Source organism: Emys orbicularis, chromosome 3, assembly GCF_028017835.1.
Source record: "Emys orbicularis isolate rEmyOrb1 chromosome 3, rEmyOrb1.hap1, whole genome shotgun sequence".
Taxonomy (NCBI): Eukaryota; Metazoa; Chordata; order Testudines; family Emydidae; genus Emys; species Emys orbicularis.
In genome coordinates this window covers 155,075,423-155,097,534 of record NC_088685.1, presented here as the reverse complement: position 1 = coordinate 155,097,534, position 22,112 = coordinate 155,075,423, and the positions used below count along the sequence as shown (strand labels likewise).

Here is a 22,112-nt window from a genome sequence, read left to right as displayed (position 1 = left end):
CAAGGACCTGGTGAGCTGCCTGAGCGGGGCGTCTAGGATTAATCCTCGCCTGCCAGCTACACAGCGATCCTTCCCTATGGATTCAGCCTGGAACCACCTGCGTCCCCGAAGCAAGCGAGGAACTACAACTCCCAGCATGCGGCACGGCGTCCTCAGCCGTCCCCGCACTGCGATTGGCTGGTGGGGGGCACTTCCCCCCCACGTGACTCAGGCCAGCAGCATCTGCTATTGTCCCGGGCAGAAGCAGCCTGAGCTGCCTCCGCAGGTGCCGGCTCTGTGCGGGACGGGCTCAGCCAGGGCCTATGGCAGCGGCGCAGGGGGTTCGCGGGTGTCTCCTGCGGGGGCCCCTCCGTGCCCGGCTGGGCAGGGGCTGCAGCTCCGGGGCTCCTGTGCGGCAGCAGCAGCAAGCGCTGGTGGCTGCCCCCGCCCCGGCTCAGGTGAGTGGGGGGCAGCAGCCCGGGGGGTTAATGGGAGCCTCGGGGTGGGGAGAGGGGCGTCATGTAGGCGGGCAGGTGTCTGGCTCAGTAGGGAGGTTGTGGGGGGCAGTTGGGGAGGAGGGAGTTAAGTGGGGGGAGAGGGGCTGGTGGGGTTGGAGTTAGCTAGGCAGAGGGGGCCAGAGTGTGACTGGATTTGAGGTTCAGATGAGTGCCAGCCACTGGGGATTATATGCATAGGGGATAATGGGGCAGTAGTTATTTAGGGGGAGGGTGCCAAGGAAGAGGGTGGTTTGGAGGCTATGGGTTACCTAATTTTGGGGGTGGCTGAGGGGAGAAATGGGGGATCATACTTTATGGAGCAATTAACACTGACACAAGGCCACCTCTGGGGCGAATGCGGGGGGGGGGGAGTGTCAACAGCTGAGCAGCAGGGAGGTGAGGGCTTTTAAACAAGATATTGGCACAACCACTTGCTCTTACCAAATGTGCCAGGAGACCTTGGACATCTATATAGAGGAGGTAGCCTTGTGAAAATGCCTATCACGGTGAGCTGCAGGGTGCTAAGTCTGTCTTTCTTGGAAAGCTGAGTCGCACAGTCAGCTACTTTGAGGGGGAAGTTATCTAGAAGAAATTTTTTTATAAATCTGTTAAAGGTGCTCCTATTTTGCCTTTTCTGTCCTCTTAATACTGAGATGGGCAACTACTGTTTGAACACTGATGATCTTGGTTTTAGATAGCACTTTTTTTTCCCCTTAAGAGATCCTAAAGTGCTTTACAGAAATATTGTGTACAGAAATCCTTGCTCTCACCAGTGAAAGGTAACCACATCTGGACTGGAATGTGGCAGCTGGCTAATAGGGGACAACAGTGCCATATGACAGTTCAGAGCTGGAAATGAAGGTGAAAACCGTATCCCTCTAATCTTATCTATGTTTTTAAAAAATGGGGAAATACCTAAGAATAATGTTCCCTATTATTGTAAGTGTGAGTTTATTCAAAGGGCAGGTCCTTGTGTAAAGGATGACTTTTTAAAACCGCTGTACAAGTAATATTTTATAATTGGAAGTAACATCACATAGTTTACGCTCCAGACTTAAGTGTTGTGTTTAGTAATGTACTACTACTTTCAATTTGGTTTCATTCAACATTTTCTGATTTCTGTTTAAATATTCCTCTGGAGTAATTGCAACTATAATATCCTAGCATTGAAACTGAAATTGACTGAAAACAATCGTGAAACTGAATAGTTTTTCACTTGTCCAAGATGAGAAAAAAACAGTTAAATGGCAAATGTGGTGAAAAGTAAATTAGATTTTTTTTTTAAAATTCTTTCAGTATTTATAATCTACCATGTTACTAGTAAGGAATTCTGTGCATTTTAAAATGTTCAACCTGTATGTGTTAACTTTAAGCAATAATACCTCCTCTCCCCCATTACAGGCTGTTTTTTGTCTCAAGTGTAATAATAATACTTATCTCTTAATTACAGTAATATTATTCTCTTGTTTAGTAATAGTGAAATTCCAGCTCCTTTATCCATTTTGTAGTGAACAGGTCATTCAGCAGAAATGTTTTTCCGTTATGGGTATACTGTACACTGTTCAAAAGCACATTATCTGTAAATGCCAGAAGTGGCCATCTTTGTTGAAATTGGTCATCTGATGATCAATTGGATGTAACCCAAGAGGTCATGTGGACTTCCTAGTAGGAAGGCTGTTTGTTTACTTTGCAAAGCTGTCTTGAAACTGAATTTCCTCAGCAAAAACATTGTCCTAACTAGGCTGCTCCCAATTTAACTGTTCAATGCCTCGAAAATTAATTCTACCTCCTCAGTGCCAAACTGGGGGTGGAAGGGCACAACCGAAACATGCAGAGTGTAAGTGTCTGGCACACTTCTGCAAAAATAGGACTTGACATACAGAATAATCACAATTTTTACATGACTTATTGATTATTCTCTCACATGGCAGCCCCTTAACAAGCAAAAAATAGACTGGGACTAGGTTCTGGTGCTGGTTTCTGGGTTACTAGAAGTCAGTAATATTTTTAAACTGACAGTGAATTTAATACTTTTTACAAGAAATCAAACTGACAGTAAACAACTTACATGTCAGTAAAATTGGCTCAATAATTTAGAAAAATGGTTGTTTGGTTTTTGATGGTTCACATAGTAGACTTTTTAAATTATGTGACCACAAGCAGAGCTTTAAGCCTAAGATTGCTGTCCTAGAGACTGCGTTTTTAAAATTGCTCAATCAGGAGTACCTTGCTCTTTTAAATGCTACTTTGCAGGTTTTAAAGCAGAATATTGTCAATCACCTTTTTTTGCGAGAAGAGGAGAGCACTTGGGATATCTGGTGGATAGATCTGTGACTTGTATGTGTATGGTGGTGGCAGTTGTATTGTGGTCTAAAATGTCATCTGAATCCCCCTGCGACTTAAGCAGCCAATCAATGTCAGTTATGCCATGTAAAATGGAGTTCTGTATCCCCCTTTCTTCTCTCTCCTTTCTGGGGGGTCAAATGGCAGGAAGGATACTCTTTCCAAGTTCCTTCCACAAAATAAGCACTCAGATGGGTCACCAGAATCAGATGCTGCTTGCTGTAAATTATGCAGATATTCTAAATATGATAACGTTTGCCACTTGGCATGCCCCTCGGTAGGGTTTGAATATGGGGCTCCTTTCTGCCAGCACCTAAATGAGGAAGGAGGTGTTATCCTCTGAATACTACCCACTTGTGGCACCGAAATGAGATGTTACACACAATACATGTTGCAGATCTGGGTGTTGGGGAAAAGGCTGGAAGTGGGAGGGATGTGTTGGGTGAGGCCGTAGCATGCAGCAGTGTGGCCTGCTGTATCTTAGACAGGCCCAACCATGGGGTTGCCTAAGTAGCTCAAATTAAGTGATATTTGGGCTTATCTTTTAAAGACTTGGTGGCATTTTTTACTTACTTGCAGCCCGTGGGGTTTTACACTTAATTTGGGGGCCATTTTTCTCTGGGCTTTTTTTTTTTTTTTCTTGGACCAAGCGCTGCCCCTGCATGCAGCTGATGGTGCAAGCCCTGCCCCTATGCTGCTCTGTAGCCTCGCTCCCTCTGGGTTTGGATGGCTCTTTCTTTTTTTTTTCTTTTTTTTTTTTTTTTTAGACCAGTCGTGCTTGTTTCTTCAGCCCCAGCAAAATCCTCTACAAATGCATATTTAGTGATTTATCAAGACAAACACTTGATAGTTTTTTGTTAGTGTCAGAGAAGTCTGTTAAATCTTTATAGTCTCTGGAAAGTGAAGTGAAGAATGTCCGAGGGCTTCAGCCCTCGGCGGCAGGGCTGAGGTTATAGGCCCCCTGCCTGGGGCTGAACCTCTTGAGCTTTGGCTTTGCCCCCCTTCCACCCAGGGGGGTGGGGCTCGGGCTTTGGCCCCCCCACGCAGGACGGCGGGGCTCAGGCTTCCGTCCCTGCTCCTGGGGTCATGTAGTAATTTTTGTTGTCAGATGGGGGTCGTGGTGCAATGAAGTTTGAGAACCCTGCGCTAGGCCATTTTGTGATATTCTTAATGGGTGTTAATATTTCTGGTGATAACTTTTTAAATTTTTTGATATTTGTGGAAAAATTACTCTAGAAAGCACAATCTGATTGACACATCCGGAGGCTTGACGCTCTGTCACAGAGAGTTACAGGAATAGCTGTTTAATATATATTTTTTTAAATATTCAGTGTGATCTTCTAACTCAGGGGTCGGCAATCTTTCCGAAGTGGTGTGCCGAGGATTCATTTATTCACTCTAAGTTAAGGTTTCGCGTGCCGGTAATACATTTTAACATTTTTAGAAGGTCTCTTTCTATAAGTCTATAATATATAACTAAACTATTGTTGTATGGAAAGTAAATAAGGTTTTTAAAATGTTTAAGAAGCTTCATTTAAAATTAAATTAAAATGCAGAGCCCCCCGGACCGGTGGCCAGGACCCAGGCAGTGTGAGTGCCATTGAAAATCAGCTCGCATGCCGCCTTCGGCACGCATGCCATAGGTTGCCTACCCCTGTTCTAACTTCTAAACATCTAATATAAAGTGTCAGATTGACAGCCCAGGAGTCTGAAGTCCTTTGTTCACAGATCAGGTAGCAGTACAGTCAGTAGCAGAGCAGGCTTCCCCAGCTCCTCTCTATCAGTGTGCCTCAACTGACCTTTCAGGGTGGGATGAAAATAGTTCAGAGTCCATAACCATTTAATCCTTGGCCTTTCTACTGAGGCTATTGATCATGCCAGTGAGTGCTAACTGAAGAGGTGTGTTTTTTGGTAATGTAGACAACAGTCCCACTAGAAATTGGAAAGAGAACTACCAAGCTCATCTCGCGTGTCTGTGAACAACCATTAGTTAATGGGAACTTGCTGTCAGCACCAACCTAGGCTGAATTTGACCTAGAAACCTAAGTAGTTAAGGATGGATCACTTGATGATTACCCGTTCTGTTTATTCCCTCTGAGGCACCTGGCATTAGCCACTGTCAGAGGACAGGATACTGGCCTAGATGGACATTTGGGTCTGACCCAGTATGGCCATTCTTATGACTCTTCCCATTATCAATCCCCTAAACTGTATCCGGGTATAAGGATATGACAACAAGCTAATGAATAGGAACTTCTAGCAGTCAGGATGAAAACATGATCTCGGTTATTTTACACAAGCCTGTCTGCTACACACCAAGCAAAGATTGTTAATTACTTACAAGAATACTTTTAAAGGGACCATATCAACATGAGTCTGCCGATCCATATGACATGAGTTAGTGGTGAATCTCTCAGTTTGCATCACATGGGCAGAGGGAGAGGGACAGTTGGAGTCATGCTTTCACTGGGGAAAGCCCTCGGTAGTAAGCTTTCCTCTCTTCATTCACTTTAAAGTTGTCAATCTTTTATAACCTTGTGTAACACCAGCTTTTGCATGCTTGTGGTGGAGATTTTGTACGGATTCTAAGGTTATAATGAGAGATTGTCATGACTGATAACTAGGTCACGCTTTGAACTTCTGTTTTATTTTTATTTTTTTTAGAAAAAGCAAAAGCATCAATGCATTTTCTTTTTAATTACAAGCAGCTTCTAGCACTCAAGCAACATTACAATAACAAACCATTTTATGCAGCTGAAGAAAAATCCAATTAAGGAAGCAGATCTTGATTTCAAAAAGTATGTTTAAATAGCTAAAAGATTTATAAAACTACAGTAAAACCTGCATTAGCAACCACCTCTGAAGAGAAACCACCAGTCACAAGTGAGTACTTTCAGAGGCCATGGAACTTGCCCCCTTATAATTTAAATGTGAAGAAACTGTGAAGAGCGACCACCTGTCATCTGCAACCAGCGACATTTTCTTACTCCCTTCAGAGCTGGGTGCCCAGCCAGCAGCCACTGCTCTCCACGCTGCCTTCAGAACTGGGCGGCCAGAGAACAGCAGCTGCTGGCAAGGCACCCAGCTCGGAAGGCAGTGCTGCCGTCAGCAGCAGAGAAGTAAGGGTGGCAATACCATACGTTTGAAGAGAGACCATCTCTTACAAGTATCCACTTCTGTGAACTCCCATGAGTGGTTGCTCTTGGCAGGTTTTGCTGTACATTGGGACTATGTCCTTGAAGAGAGAGTCACTTTCACATTTATAATAGGCAAAGGTTGTTGGTTATCTGCTAATATGTGAAACAACTAAAGGATGTAAAACAACCACAAAGTTAGCTGAGGGATGAGCAAAGGTTAAAAGTCTATAAACTTGGCTGTGTGCTCTTTCTTATACTTTGTCTACATTAGGGAATTTTTTTTACCAGGAATTACCACCAGAGCTAATGGTGGTTCATCTCTCTCTGCTAGGTGGAGGCCTGGTGTAGCACTCCCTAATGTCAACAAGGCTACACAGAACTGGCAGACACACCGTGTGGTCTGTCTGCACTACCCCCTGGGAGTTAAAGGTAGATTTACTCCACTGCCTGCTCAACTGGAAGCCGCCTTAGTAGTTACCATGGATGAATCATGTATAGGGTCTGAGCTGAGAGCTTGGCTGTGTGTTGATGAGTGTCTGTAGTTATCAGTTTTACCTACTGGTAAATGCAAACAGAGAGGGCCAGGGTCCCGTATTGGTACCCGATACTGTTCTGTTGTTCAAACTGAATCTGGTATCCCTTTTAGTGTAGTAAGCAAACTTCAGACAGAAGCAGGCCTAGATTTCCTTCTGCCTGCTGAAAATGGATGACTGAAAGCAGAAGTACTGGTAACTCAAGGTATGTCCACACTGCAGTAAAAGACCTATGACACAGTTGCAGCTGGCCTAGGTCAGCTAATTTGGGCACAGGCTGCGAGACTAAAAATTGCTGTGTAGACGCTTGGGTTGGAGTCCGGGCTCGGAGACCCGCACCCCTCGCCAAGTTTCCGAGCCTGGGCTCCAGCCTGAGCCCTGAAACCCGGAGAGTGGGGTGAGTCTACAAGCCTGGGCTCCAGCCCAAGCCCAGATGTCAACACTGCAAATTTTAGCCCTGGGAGCCTGACTCAACTGACCCGGGATCTGAGGCTCAGTGTGGTGGGTTGGTTTGTTTTTTAATTGCACTGTAGTTGTACCCAAACAGGGCTAATGCACCACTTCATGTAAGCAGACACTTGTGCTTCGTGCCTCTTTTCAGACCTTACCAGTCCACTGGCCAAGCCGTATCAAAAGTCCTCTGGACTCTTGTCATTTAATTACAAGATCTTTGCAGGTGGAGAGCTGAAGTAAATTGAACGATGGTCTCTGGGAAGATTATGCTCCTACAAAAGGATTATCTTTCTGCTTTTTTTAAAAGGGTTGCATTGTTAGAACAGCTGCGAATGAGTCAAAATGACTTAGGCTATTAGATGTCACCTCTCTGCACCTCCCACTGTTCTGCTCTCTGTCTGGCTGCACCCAGTTCCACCCCACATGCCCTACGCTGCCGGGCTGATCTGTTCAGGGAGTGCATCTCCTACCTGTCTTCCACCCCCAGGAGTAGCACACAGAAAATCTTCTCCAAAAAACTTCTGAGGGGGAATAGACAGCTGTATCTAGAGTATGGAAGATATTGTAAATATCTCTAAACATAGTGCTAGGGCTCCCTTGTTTAAACTACGGAGTGACTAACGCTGCTGGCTAGAGCCAGGCACAAGGTGGATTTGATTTAAATCACTAGCCAGGAAGACTCGATTTAATCATGGCTTTCTACATAAAAATGCATTCTTGTTGATTGTTATAACCTTAATACATATTCTTCACAACTCAGAGATAGATGTAGGTTTCATTTTTAGAAGGTAGACACTATACATTTTTAAACAGTGATTTATTTTGAAAACTTTTCAGATTAGTTTTACAGCTATATCAGAAAATTAATGATTGTTTGGTTATTTCATTTACCAAAGGTAATTGAAGCAGATATTTATGAAGTCATTGGGAGATGAACTATCTCCAATTCAACAGGTTAATCATTAATATTTGGAGGATTTTCTTGCTATGCTGTATTAGGAGGAGAACATCACCAGACAGACATTTAAATTGTTTTATTTAAATCAACAATGTTAAGTATTCTGGATTTTTTTCTTCAACAGCAAACATAATATTTTAACAAAACAAGCATATGTCCCTCACTTCTCACATTTATCTCCAGACTTCCTCTCCCGAAAATCTTCTATTCATTGAACTTTTTGAAACTTTCACTTTTAGAGAGAGGTAAGGGATTGACTCTGTGTACACAAATTTCCAGAGGGACAATAGAGTTGGGGTCTGTTATTTCTCACCTCTATATATTTATTTATTTATTTAAAACATTTTTGCTGTTAACAAGCATGTTATCTCTGGAGAGACAAATCCACAGTTGAGAACTGCAAAACTAAATATTTCTGAGTCCCATTGGGTAGATAGAAAGATTAACCTAAATAACCTATACAAAAGCCTGTGGAACCCCATAAGATTGGGTCCCTAATCCATGAACTATTGGAACTCATTTACAAAACTTTTCTTAAACATTTACATGAATATATTGTCTCATACTATAGAATTAGAATTTATAATCCCTATTCCATGATGAGATATCTTTGAGCTATAATGTATCTTAATTAAAACTATCTTTAGATAGGTTTTTTCCTCAAAAAGCATTTTATCAAAAAAATCTGATTTAAATTTTTTTTTTTTTAAATCATTGATTTTTTTTTGTTTGTTTTTTAATCCACCTTGGCCAGGCATAATGTGGGCAGGGCCGTGCATCCTTGCTTCACAAATACACCTCTACACTTTACCCCCTGGCATCCGACCTGTGCGGGCAGAGCAGTTCTGGAGCTCTTTCAGGAGCAACTTTGGATAGCTCTTCTGTATAGGTTCTTATACCATGCTCATCAACCCAGTATCTGGGCTCCTTCCAGTAGCGCACTGAGTGATGTGACTAACATCTGTCACGTGGCTTGTTCTCTCATCCTCTCCATATCATCCACATAATGCAGCCGTAGAGTCCAGTCACTCATTTAACATCTGAGGTTATCTTATCATTTAACCTTTAACCCCTTGCCCATTATAACCTAACAAGGATAGCTAGAATGACTGGAACTGGCAACTGTAGTCACAGGACTTAAAATATTCCCTTTTTCTTTAACTTGCTAACACAAAATCTGTCTCCTTAAATGATTTTGTGATGTTGTGTCTGAAGAGCATTAATGGAAACAAAATGCATTGCATTTCTAAGAACCATTTCCACTGCATCTCACACACCTCATCCCATTATTGTAACCTTATTTCGTTCCATTTAGAATCCTAGAATATCAGGGTTGGAAGGGACCTCAGGAGGTCATCTAGTCCAACCCCCTGCTCAAAGCAGGACCAATCCCCAACTAAATCATCCCAGCCAGGGCTTTGTCAAGCTAGGCCTTAAAAACCTCTAAGGATGGAAATTCCACCACCTCCCTAGGTAACCCATTCCAGTGCTTCACCACCCTCCTAGTGAAAAAGTTTTTCCTAATATCCAACCTAAACCTCCCCCACTGCAGTGACTGCTCAGTGTCAATCATAATTATTCAATTGGTCTCCATAAAATCTTAATACAATTCCATTAATATAAATGGAGAAATGTGAGCATCCACCACCAGATAAAAGCATGTAGGTATTTTTTAAAAAACCCAAACACTTGGTAATTCTATAGCTCCTCTCATTTGAGCCTCTGAAAACCCTTATAAAAATAGTTCTAGTATTATCCCTGTCTTACAAGTGGGGAAGTGGAAGTACAGTGGGGTTAAATAACTTGCCCAGCACCCCACAGGTTAGTGGCAGAGCTGGGAGTAGAGATCAGAAGCCCTGGCTCCTAGTTCTCTGATATAACTAGTAGGCAAAGCTTCGTAGCTTTCAGTAGAGTGAGATGAAAGAACTACTTGAAAAGGTACATCTTGTGCTCTCAGTGCATCCAGGACTTCAGTTTTGGGGTTCATCGGAGTGTGCTTGTTCAAACCTTAACAGTGTAAAAAGCTTTTTGAGGCAGTTGTATAGCCAGACTTGCTAATATACTGCAGCATGCTGCTTAGGAGTAATCTCACATGGGAAGTGGTTGGGGATTAGCCCAAAGGCAGGGAGCTAACTGGCTGCAGTCACCCTGTCTGTCTTCAGGGTCTCAAACCTTAGGCTCAGCTCTCCATGTTAGTAGCAGACAATGGATCTCAGTTTCTTTGTGTCAAATTGTGGTTTTGTTTTCAAATTTTTTCACAGTAGCTATTTCTTTAGCCAGAGGCTTCAATGATATGATAGACCATGGGATAGGAGGTGGAGGAGGGAGAGTGGCCACAGGGAATATGGGTGGGAAGCTCATTTATATAGTTTTACTCCAACTCCAAGGTGCGTTTAAACTTGGCAGTGTTGAGATATGGGGTGGGGAGAGAACCAGGTACAAGCTTGATAGGCGCCATTCATAGGTTTATTCAAAAATCGAGAGATTTAGAAATAAAATTAATGAGGATATTGCGTTATTGTGAAGTGGAGAGAGAATCCCAAAAACTTCTGAAGTCTGTACAACAATACAACCTACTCTCATTTACACTGGTGCATATCTGGAGTAGCTCCATTGATTTCAGCGGTGTCCAGATTTATGCTGGTATAATATTTTAGAATCCAGCCATATAATCTAGATGACGGAAAGCATGCCTGCATTTCTGAGGCATACAGGTGCGGTTTGAGCCTCTTAGAGAAAGCATTCTAGTCTTTCACACAACATATGTTGAACCTGCAGGCATCAGCAGAAGCAAAGTTTGGCAAATAGCTCTTTCTGAATTAGTTTGCTCTGGGAACAATCTGTTCTATCACTTTAATGTGTTAATTTAGATGTTGGCACTCTCTCTGCTTTTAAAATAAATATTTCTGGAGGGGTTTTCTAAAGTCTTAATCCCCATCCACAAACAAGTCTGGGTTTGTTCCCCAAGTAGCTAAGAGATAGAGGTAACTCCCTCGGAGGATCAGTGGTTGCAGTTTCCTTACTTGGAAATAGGTAAAAGACAAACTTTCCTTTAACTCTCTAATACTCCCATTCTTTATTCTTAGGGACATTTTGCTGGGCCACTGGTCTGTAGTTGATCTCCAGAGAAGAGTCCTTGCCACCTGCTGTGAAGATGGTCAGGTTATAAGCAGGGGGTTATGACACTGAGTAGGAAGCCAGCAGCTGCTGACACCATGATTTCCTACCAGCACCCCTCTGTGAAAGGGATGAGATGCAGAATTATTTATAGCGAAGATGTTTATAATCAAGCATCAGCTTCTCTTAATGGCCCAGTAAGCAAAACGGTGGCCCTGGGGCTGCTGCTCAACTTTAACCCTAGTGCACTAAACATTGCGTAGGGTTGCTAGTTTTGGTTGGACGTATTCCTGGAGTTTTCATCACATGATATAATCTTTAATTAAAGATTAATCTTTAATTCCTGAAGGCTCCAGGCAATCCTAGAGGGTTGGCACCCTATTTGGGTGTTCTTTCTTCTTCTTTTTTTCCCCTTTCCACCTTTTGTTAGCTGCTGTTTGATACGGTTTGTGTCTTGAGCAGCACTTGTTTGAAACTTAGATTTGCCTATCCCACCCAGGCCTGGGAGTCTCTTCTTAGCTCTGCCCACATTCGATCCCTATTGTACAGTTCTCTGACCCCCTGCCCTTGCTGGTGTTTTACTTCCTTTAATTACACATGCATAGAGCCCTGCAAATCTGCAGATATCCGCAGACCATTTTTACAGCTCACAGATAGGATGCAGATACAAATTTTGTATCCGTGCAGGGCTCTACACATGCAGGAAGATGAAGCAGGGGTTTCAGATAGTGTTACAACCTGGAGTAACTACACCTCTACCCCGATATAACGCGACCTGATATAACACGAATTTGGATATAACGCGGTGAAGCAGTGCTCCGGCGGGGCGGGGCTGCGCACTCCAGTGGATCAAAGCAAGTTCGATATAACGCGGTTTCACCTATAACGCGGTAAGATTTTTTTGGCTCCCAAGAACAGCGTTATATCGAGGTAGAGGTGTAGTCCCAAATGTGTTATGCTTCTAGCACTTTTAGGCACACACAAGGAGAAGCATTGTGTTAGTTACAGCCTTGTTTAAAACACTGTCATATTACTATTAGGGGTTTTAGCACTGCCTTCCTGACTAGTTACACAGGGCCTTTCAGCTGGGAATCATGTTAGCCAAGCCCTGTCCACAGCACAAGGCTTCTAACACAATTCAAGCCGGAAAACCATACTGAATATGGCTGTTGCCAACAGATTTAAAAGACCGTTCAAAGTGGCCCAATTTGTTCTTACGTTGGACAGGGCCTTTTGCCTCATACTTGAACTTTCACAGGCAGAAGGCTAGCGATGTACTGTCAGTTCTAACTTTTAGTTCTTCTGCTAGGCAAGGATCATGCCCAGGTTGATCAATTTGTGGACCACGAGGGCCTCTGGATGACTATTTTGGGTGTATATCTTTCCCTCTGTCTTTACATATTTCAAGAATCAAACTGTCCATGCAAAATACTTTGCAGAGAAGGCCTACAGCAACTGCTACACAAAATGGCTAACTTTAATATGGTTCCTCCCCCTTTATCTTAAATATGCAGCAGGAGATGAGAGTCGGGAAACCCCTGGAACTCCTTAGCTGTTCCACTGAGACTCACTTTGGTCTTGGTCAAAATCACTTGGCTTCTGTGTGCCTCTGTTTTTCCCTTCTGTAAAATGTGGATGATAATTTCCCTGTGAAGTTTAGACTCAGTTAACATTTGTACGGTGTGTTGAAGACGAAAACAGCTATCATTTGTTTTATTGCTTTTTCTCCTCAGGAATTGCCAAGCACAAGAAGAAAAGGTTTCCTAACTGAACATGCTGCCCCTTTCTCTGCTTTCCTGACTGACAGCTTTGGTCGTCAGCACAACTACCTGCGGATCTCCCTGACTGAGAAATGTAACCTCAGATGTAAGTCTGTCTGTTTCTTCCCCCTCCATGTCCCAGTGAGGTTCATGTACTCGACAGGATATGGAGGTCCACCTGTAGGAACGAGAGCTGGGCAAAAAATTTCAACCAAAACTCTTTTTGGGTGAAAAAATACAGATTTGGTGACACCAATACTTTTGCCTCCCTCTAGACTTAAGTGGCAAATTTGATTTACAGACCTGTCAAGTAGGTGTAAAGTTGTTTTGGGGATTAAGCCAGCAGCTGTGTCTGTGGGCTTGTCTGTTCATGCTACCTGTATTTCTGCAAGGCAGAACAATTGGCAATTATAGGCAATTGCTATGCAAAGTGCAGCCAAGTGCAGTATTGGTTCCTCGCCAGCAGCTGATCCGACTCTTTGCTAATCCTTCCTTTTGCCCATGTATTTCTTGATTGCTCATTCAGGTCAGTACTGTATGCCAGAGGAGGGAGTTCAACTGACCCCTAAATCAGAGCTGCTCACTACCCAGGAGATAATCACCCTTGCCAGGCTCTTTGTGAAGGAAGGTGTGGACAAGATCCGATTGACTGGTGGAGAACCACTCATCCGGCCTGATGTGGTTGATATTGTGGGTAAGTTTCTGGTCTGGTTTTATCCTCCTTTAGCAGTGCCACAAATCATGCAGCACAAAGATGTCTCGGCCTAATCAAATTGAGCAGCATGGCATGCCGGCTATGTTCTGAGAGAATGTTCCCTACCATGATGTGAGAACCCTATTTGTGCCTGTCTGACAAATGGGAGCTGTATACCTTCAGTGGCAGGTTGAGACACTGTCTCTGCTAGTTCTTCAGTGCATTTTCTCTTTCTGACCAGTGTTGTATCCGTCTTGCCTTGATTCAGCTAGAGCCAGCTGCACTTCATCCAGGCACTGATTTTTTTTTCTTTTTCTTTTTCTTTTTCCCCAAAGACATTCTGACATCTTGTTAGTGACAGTGGTTGCATCACTTGAGAATGAAATATGTAGTTGAGTGCAATGGGCACACCATTGTCAGACCCCCTGGGCTCAGCAAACTAAATCCCAGTGGGCTTGTGTAGATTCATAGATTCTAGGACTGGAAGGGACCTCCAGAGGTCATCGAGTCCAGTCCCCTGCCCTCATGGCAGGACCAAATACTGTCTAGACCATCCCTGATAGACATTTATCTAACCTACTCTTAAATATCTCCAGAGATGGAGATTCCACAGCCTCCCTAGGCAGTTTATTCCAGTGTTTAACCACCCTGACAGGAACTTTTTCCTAATGTCCAACCTAAACCTCCCTTGCTGCAGTTTAAGCCCATTGCTTCTTGTTCTATCCTTAGAGGCTAAGGTGAACAAGTTTTCTCCCTCCTCCTCATGACACCCTTTTAGATACCTGAAAACTGCTATCATGTCCCCTCTGTCTTCTTTTCCAAACTAAACAAACCGAATTCTTTCAGCCTTCCTTCATAGGTCATGTTCTCAAGACCTTTAATCATTCTTGTTGCTCTTCTCTGGACCCTCTCCAATTTCTCCACATCTTTCTTGAAATGCGGTGCCCAGAACTGAACACAATACTCCAGTTGAGGCCTAACCAGCACAGAGTAGAGTGGAAGAATGACTTCTCATGTCTTGCTCACAACACACCTGTTAATACATCCCAGAATCATGTTTGCTTTTTTTGCAACAGCATCACACTGTTGACTCATATTTAGCTTGTGGTCAACTATAACCCCTAGATCCCTTTCTGCCGTACTCCTTCCTAGACAGTGTGAAACTGATTGTTCCTTCCTAAGTGGAGCACTTTGCATTTGTCTTAGTAAAACTTCATCCTGTTTACCTCAGACCATTTCTCCAATTTGTCCAGATCATTTTGAATTATGACCCTATCCTCCAAAGCAGTTGCAATCCCTCCCAGTTTGGTATCATCTGCAAACTTAATAAGTGTACTTTCTATGCCAATATCTAAGTCGTTAATGAAGATATTGAACAGAGCCGGTCCCAAAACAGACCCCTGCGGAACCCCACTTGTTATACCTTTCCAGCAGGATTGGGAACCATTAATAACAACTCTCTGAGTACGGTTATCCAGCCAGTTATGCACCCACCTTATAGTAGCCCCATCTAAATTGTATTTGCCTAGTTTATCGATAAGAATATCATGCGAGACCATATCAAATGCCTTACGAAAGTCTAGGTATACCACATCCACAGCTTCTCCCTTATCCAGGGATATTGACAATAACAGAGGGAATAGTATGGATCCCCGTGAGACTCTGCAGATGAGTGGCTTTGGAGGCGGGTGGGAGCAGTTACCTATTGCCACTCAGTCTGCTGGAGAGGAATGAATGGAATCACTGTAGGCTTGGGCCACCTACTCCTGCTACATCATGTAACTGGGTTAGTAAGTGGTCCTCTGTGTCAAAGGCAGCCAAAAGGTCAAGCAGTGTGAACATGGAAGTCTTGTGTCCATGGCCATAATGTCATTTAGTGCCAATGGAACTGTCTCTGTGCTGAGCCCTGATTGTGAGGCATCCAGGATGTTGGCCGATGTCATGTGTGGTTGTTTGAGCTTGGTGGTTATTGCTGCTTCAGTTATTTTGTCTAGGAAGGGGAGGCTCTAGACCGGATGGTTGTAGGGGAGATCTTCAGGGTCCAGTGATGGCTTCTTGAGGATTGGGCAAACTATTGCATTTTTCAAAGAGTTTTGTAGGTGTGCTTGTCTGAAGGAGATATTGATTATTTCCATTGAGTGGGCATAGTTGTTCTTCACTGGCTTTTATCAGCCAGGCAGGGCATGGATCCATTTCACGGGTTGTGGCTCTAACATTTTGTGGGGCCTCTTAAGTTTGTTCTGTGTGATGGGGCCAAACTGTATCAGGGTGGGTAATAGAGTCTGGTTTGAGTGGAGTTTCATTTGTCCCAGTGTGTTCCATACATTTTCAATTTATCTCATCCGCAAAATATGCTGACTACTCTTCCCCGTGGTTGATGCTTGTGTCAGATATTTGGGCTATGCAGTCTGGATTGATTAGCCAGTTTACTATGCAAAATAGCTGTGCTGGCCTTGGGAGTGGAGGGGTAGAAGGCTCATTTTGCATCCATTACTGCCGTGGCGTAATCCTGTAAGAGTTGTCTGTGCTGCTGGAGGATGGATGCAGAATGTGGTTTGCACTCAAGCTTTCTGCCTGTGCACTTCGCCTGCTGTAGTTGATCTGTGAACCCGAGTGATCATTTTGGTTCATGTCAGGGGCAGGTTGTGGCCATTGTGTTAATGATACTGGATGTTCGGTGATTGTACTATTGGACTAACTCATTGGTGCCTTGGGCATTGTATTTGTGTGGCTTGTTCTCCTAGGGTGAATTGAAAACCTAGAGAATTCAGGGGTCTACACACATGCATTATTTTTCTTCTTATAGGTTGTCCTGTAACTTACAGTGCATGTGTCTGGCACCTAAAGACACGGTCCCCAAAATAAAGGGCTTGTAATTGACAATGGAGGAAGCTTTCACTGAGGCAAGACAGGTCCACTGCTGTGTTTTCTCCAGACTTCCAAGGGACATGCCAGAGGCACCATTACTGCAGCAGTTTGAGAACAGAGTTGTGGATGGGGAAGTGACTTGTCCTACAGATGAAGGCAAACAGACTTTTCAGGTCTCCATTGTTCACAACTTGGATATACTCAGTTTTATGACTTAGCACTTCTGGGCAGAGGCTGCTCAAGACAATCTGCCGCCCAAGGCAAAACTTCAGTATGTTGCCCCCGGTCCAGCGAGCCTGTACTGCGGGGCTGAGGAGGTGGCAGCTGGGGCACTTTCCATCAGAGCTGGAGGATCCTTTTTCTCCTGGGACTTGCAGTGGGGGGAGGCAGCAAGGGATTGGGGGACTCTGGTTTGGGAGCTGGGGTCTGGGTGATGGGTTAGGTGTATGGGAGGAGGCTTGGGGGTAATGGGTGTCTGGGAAAGGCAGGGGGATTGTGTGGGGGGTAGGGGCTGAGTGCCTGCTGGAGGCAGGGGTGCCCCCAGTTCACTCTCACCACCTCCACTGTGCACCCCCTTGCTAGGAGCAGGTACCAGCTGCCCACCCACCCCCAACATTTACCTGCCTAGTCCAGTGAGATGGGAGGCTCCTCCCTGCCGCTGCTTCCCACCATCAGATTTGGCACTTCTGTAGTGCACATGCGAACGGGCCTCTCCAAGCAGGGCCCAGCAGCTTGCCTGACCAAATAGACTACATCAATGTAGTTTGCACCAGCAGGGTCTCCTCAGGGCAGTTAGAACGCTCCGCAATTCACACCAGTTCTCCCAGAAATCTGCCACAGATTGACCTAGAACTAGAGCGGCCTCTGCATCTGGGGTGGATTCTCTTTTCTAGTAAAATGAGAGTGCTGATTGTGTGGGGAGTAAAAAACAACCAAGAAGTCTGGTTTTGTTTCCGGTAGCTTAACCTGTCTGGCTAGGATGTTCTTTCTTGGCAATGCATCACTTAGCGGAGTTTCAGTTTTCAGCTGAGTCTTGTTTGCACTCCCTAACCTTTGAGTGGAAGGCAGGGTTTAGTGAAGGAAACATTTTGTTGAAGGTGAGAGGGGGAGTCTTTGTGATCAATTGGCACAAAAATATGGCTGAAGTCAGGAAGAAGTTGTCCATGTTCAATAGTTCTGCTTTGATGTAACTCTTAATAAAATTCTCTGAGTACTAGAGAATTCCTGTATTCAGTATTTTGCTGATTTTGAAGTGGGAGCTGCAGGTACTTTGCTAAATGGATTGAGCAATTGGCTAGTTTTACTGTAGCTTAACGAGCCAAATAAATGTGTGTGATAGAGGAAAAAATATGTATTTGGGCTATAAAATCTTTATTGCCAGGAATCTGAGATGGCTGCGTTTAACTAACAAGTGAGTTCTGCACGTTTTCTGAAACAAGTGGAAATAAAAATTTAATAGCAACCTTGGCATTATCACATATTTTGTTAATGCCTCATGTTTAGTCTACCTACTTCTGATTTTGCTTATTTGTCTTTGGCTTTTTTAATAGCCTTTTCCTCTTTGATATTTATAGAAATAAAGCAACTAATCTGGGGAGGTCTTAGTGACAATCACAAGGATGTTTATATTAATAGTTTGAAATGTATTAGTACATCATAGTTTGGCAAGTATATATGTTTGGCTGTTTTCATGACCACACGTGATATAAACTTTATCACTACAGCCATCTCTGGGATGCAAATACTGCAGGCGTTCTACCTCAGCAATACTAAATTATGGGTACATAAACTTTTCTCACTGTACATTTATTTGGAAATGTTACTGTTTGCTGCTGCTTCTAAATGGTATGCACCTTAGTACCAGTCTGCATTTTCCTGTATGGAGCATTGTGTGCTGTGACACTGTTTGAAAACAGTTTAACTGTTCAGTGGTGCTGGAAAATAACTCATCTTTTTGAAGTCGTTAGACACAACGTGGGAAAGTCTTGCATTCAGTTAATCAATAAACTCCTAATCTGTAGTCTTGTTGTTAATTGCATTAAATAAGTAAATGTTTCACAAATTACTGGAGCACTATTCACTTAACTCCAGTATGATTAGAAATCGAAACCCAGTAATAATCTGAATGTAATAGAACACAACTGTGTAAAACCACCAGTGACCAGTGTTAGATAAATGTTTGTCTTTAAGGGAGTTTAAATTCCAATTATTGCCCTTTTAACTGAAGCATAAATCATGTCCTGCAGACATAGATTTGGAATTAGTATCTTAAAGTGGTCTTTGCAAGATGGTCATTTATAATATACCCTTACCTGTTAGACATAGCAAAATTCAGAAATGTGAACCGAGTTTAATCATTGATGGTGTTCTTCGTTCAAACTGGACCATGAAACCAGTTTGGTCCATTTCACTTCCTCTCGTTAGTTAATTCACTTTTTGGGTTTCATGTGTTAGTGCAATGCTGTTTTGTTTCCATCATTGCGGGGAAATATTTACACATATTATTTCTTAACTGAACTTATGAAAACACTCCTAATTATTTTGGATTTTTAAACCCTTTTTGTGTCTCACTCTACTTTAAGGCACCTTGCAAGTCCTAAACATGACTCACCTCCCTGAGACGCTTTCCTGAAGCAGCATGCAGTGCTTAGGGTGTTTTGGCAATATTGGTACTCTGAATTTAGCTTAGTTTTCACTGAATAAATGTTCTCTCTATATAAAGTATAATATATCTGCTAATAGTAAAACTCCTGAAGTCTGTAAGGGATAGAGGAATAATCAGTACCATGTTCTGCAAAGACCAGGGCCGGCTCCAGGCACCAGCTTGGCAAGCAGGTGCTTGGGGCGGCCACTCCGGAGAGGGGCGGCAGGTCCAGCTATTTGGCGGCAATTCGGCGGACGGTCCCTCACTCCCGCTCGGAGCGAAGGACCTTCCGCCGAATTGCCGCTGCAGATCGCGATCGCGGCTTTTGGGGGGGGGGGGGGGGGGCTGCTTGGGGCGGCCAAAACCCTGGAGCCGGCCCTGGCTAAGACGCTGGGTCTGCACTTTTTGTTTTGTTTTGTTTTCCCCCACTGCAATAATGTGGCTTGAAGCTAGTGTGAGAAACTAGGTTCTTTAATTTCTTATTTATCTACAGGCCTGCTGCAACTCCTCAGATTATTTAGAAACTCACATACATCATGAGTCAGCAACTACAACTTACTGCAGGTTATATCAGGTCCTTTTGCCTGCTCTGAGTGCAAGTTCCTGAGGTGACTAGTAAATGGGGTATAGATAAGGCCCTACCAATTTCACAGCTGTGAAAGTGTCATGGTCTGTGAAATAAGCCCTTCCCCGTGAAATCTGATTTTTTCCCCTTGCTGCTAGGAGTGCCCCAGTCGGGGGGGGGGGGGGGGGGGGGGGGAGGGAGGCTCCTAGCTGCAAGTCCCAGCCAGGCTGGGGAGGGACAGTGGTCTTTGCAAGGCTTGTCCTTCCCCTGCATGGCTTCTCTCGGGAGAGTGGGGGGAACTCAGACCCACCTCCGGATACCCGTTGGGTTGGGACCCCTACTGTTACAACACTGAAATTTCCGATGTAAACATCTGACCATGTGAAATTGACCAATTTAAAAAACCCCAGGCCATGAAATTGATCAAAATGGATCCTGAATTTGGTAGGGCCCTAGGTATAGAGTCTGTCTTCTCTAGGTCAGCCAAGACTCCCTAGATTTGTATCATATACAGTTTTTTACTGTCTGGCTGTTGAGTGGTCTCTGGCCTGGTCTACATTGTGGGTGGGGGATCGATCTAAGTTACGTAACTTCAGCTACGTGAATAACGTAGCTGAAGTCGATGTACTTAGATCTACTCACCGCGGTGTCTTCATTGCAGTGAGTCGACAGCTGATGCTCTCCCGTCGACTCCGCCCGCACCTCTCGCTCCGGTGGAGTACTGGAGTCGACGGGAGAGTGCTTGGCGGTTGATTTATTACATCTAGACTAGACGCGATAAACCGACCCCCGCTGGATTGATCGCTGCCCGTCAATCCTGCAGGTAATGTAGACAAGCCCTCTGTCAGTATGTCTACACTTAAAATGCTGTAGCACTTCAGTGTAGACCCTACCTATGCCAATGGGAGGGATTCTCCCACCAGTGTAGGTAGATAGGTAATCAGCGTAGGTAATCCCCTCCCCAAGAGGCAGTAGCTCTCTTCCTAGCTCTGTCTACACCGGGGGGGTAGGATGGCATAATTGCGTCTCTCCAGGGTGTGGATTTTTCACACCACTGAGAGATGGAATATCCTAGTGTAGGCCAGACCTGCGAAATTAGCTTGTGGGAGAAGGGAGTGGTGTCTCAGCTCTGTTCCTAGTGGACAGACATCCATAACACTAAAACTTTCTTTAGTCAGTGTGACATCCCAGGGTCCCCTAGAGCAGGAGTTGGTGCAGTGTGGAGTATTGGGTGTTTGTTATCAAAACCCAGAACAGGAGGGGACTTGCCTAAGAGGGACTGTGCTTGTAGCTCTGCTGGCTAATAGCAGGATCCCTGCAATAAGACTTGTCCAAAAAAACAAATTTTGAGTCATCAAACAATTATACTTCTCTTAAGCAATCATTTTTATGGGTCTCATTGAAAACAGAACCTTTGTTTCTTCTTGCCTTTATTTATATATATATAAAAATTTAATAGCAACCCTGGCATTATCACATTTTGTTAATGCCTCATGTTTAGTCTGCTCCTTATTTTGCTTGTTTGTCTTTGGCTTTTTTAATAGCCTTTTCCTCTTTGAAATACCTTGATATTTATAGAAATAATGCCATTAGTCTGGGCAGGTCTCCTTGACATTTACAAGGCTGTTTATATTAATAGTTTGAACTGTATTAGTACATTTATATATATGCTTGTGTACAACCTCTCCTCTTCCCACCCCCCTTTGCTGACTGCAGCAGCAATTACATTTAGCAGGCATGCACTTTGGTCTGGTTGTTGCTGTCCTGGAGCGTGCTGGTATACAAACATGCAAGGTACTCCAAAGGACTGTTCTGGATTCCGATTTGTTAGAAACACCTTTTAAAATACTGTTGAGGGGCAAGAAGGGAGGGATTTTTCTTTAAGCTGCTAAGAGGTTTGTGCAGCTTTTTTACTATTATTTCCCCCTGAGGATCTCCAAGCTGATGCTGAGGACTGTATGGGGTTACGGTCGGAGTATTTGCAAAATAAAGAATTGCCTAATTTACACAGCCCCATAAGAGTGCCTGGCATTTTACAGACAAATAAATGTATTATTCAATGCATCTGAATGTTTTCCATATAATTTAGTCCTGCAAAGCCAAATCAACTGTGTCTCCGTTGCATTATCATTAATACTGGTGATCTTCCCATCTAGTGGCTGAAAACCAACTATGACCTTTGTTTTGAGGTAGAAAGAACTTTGAGTGGTTCTTTGTTTTGTTTTGTTAGATATTAGGGCTAGTCTACACTTACCGGGTAGTTCGACGGCTGCGGATCGAAGTTCTGAGTTCGATTTATCGTGTCTGGTGTGGACGCGATAAATCGAACCAGGAAGTGATCCCCGTCGACTGCGGTACTCCAGCTAGACGAGAGGAGTACCGCGAAGTCGACGGGGGAGCCTGCCTGCCGCGTGTGGACCGCGTCTGAACCGCGGTAAGTTCGAAGTAAGGTATGTCGAATTCAGCTACGTTATTCACGTAGCTGAATTTGCGTACCTTACTTCGACTTGGGGGGTAAGTGTAGACCAAGCCTTAGATGAGTTTTGCTAGGAAATAGCACCTTT

General features: G+C 43.9%; 1 protein-coding gene across 3 annotated transcripts in view; it reads left to right on the top strand.

Annotated features, from left to right (window-relative positions):
- The first annotated feature begins 407 nt into the window (after nucleotides 1-407).
- Nucleotides 408-22,112, top strand: part of MOCS1 (molybdenum cofactor synthesis 1) — a 48,794-nt gene continuing 27,089 nt past the window's right edge. For 2 of the 3 annotated variants that reach the window (XM_065401901.1, XM_065401904.1), the window contains exons 1-3: nucleotides 408-437; nucleotides 12,751-12,883; nucleotides 13,304-13,471. In XM_065401901.1, coding sequence (XP_065257973.1) covers nucleotides 13,315-13,471 — 157 coding nt within the window. In that variant the 5' untranslated portion in view covers nucleotides 408-437; nucleotides 12,751-12,883; nucleotides 13,304-13,314. Of the gene's footprint in view, nucleotides 438-11,755; nucleotides 11,908-12,750; nucleotides 12,884-13,303; nucleotides 13,472-22,112 lie in introns of those variants that run through there. The other variant, XM_065401903.1, reaches the window with a different exon arrangement.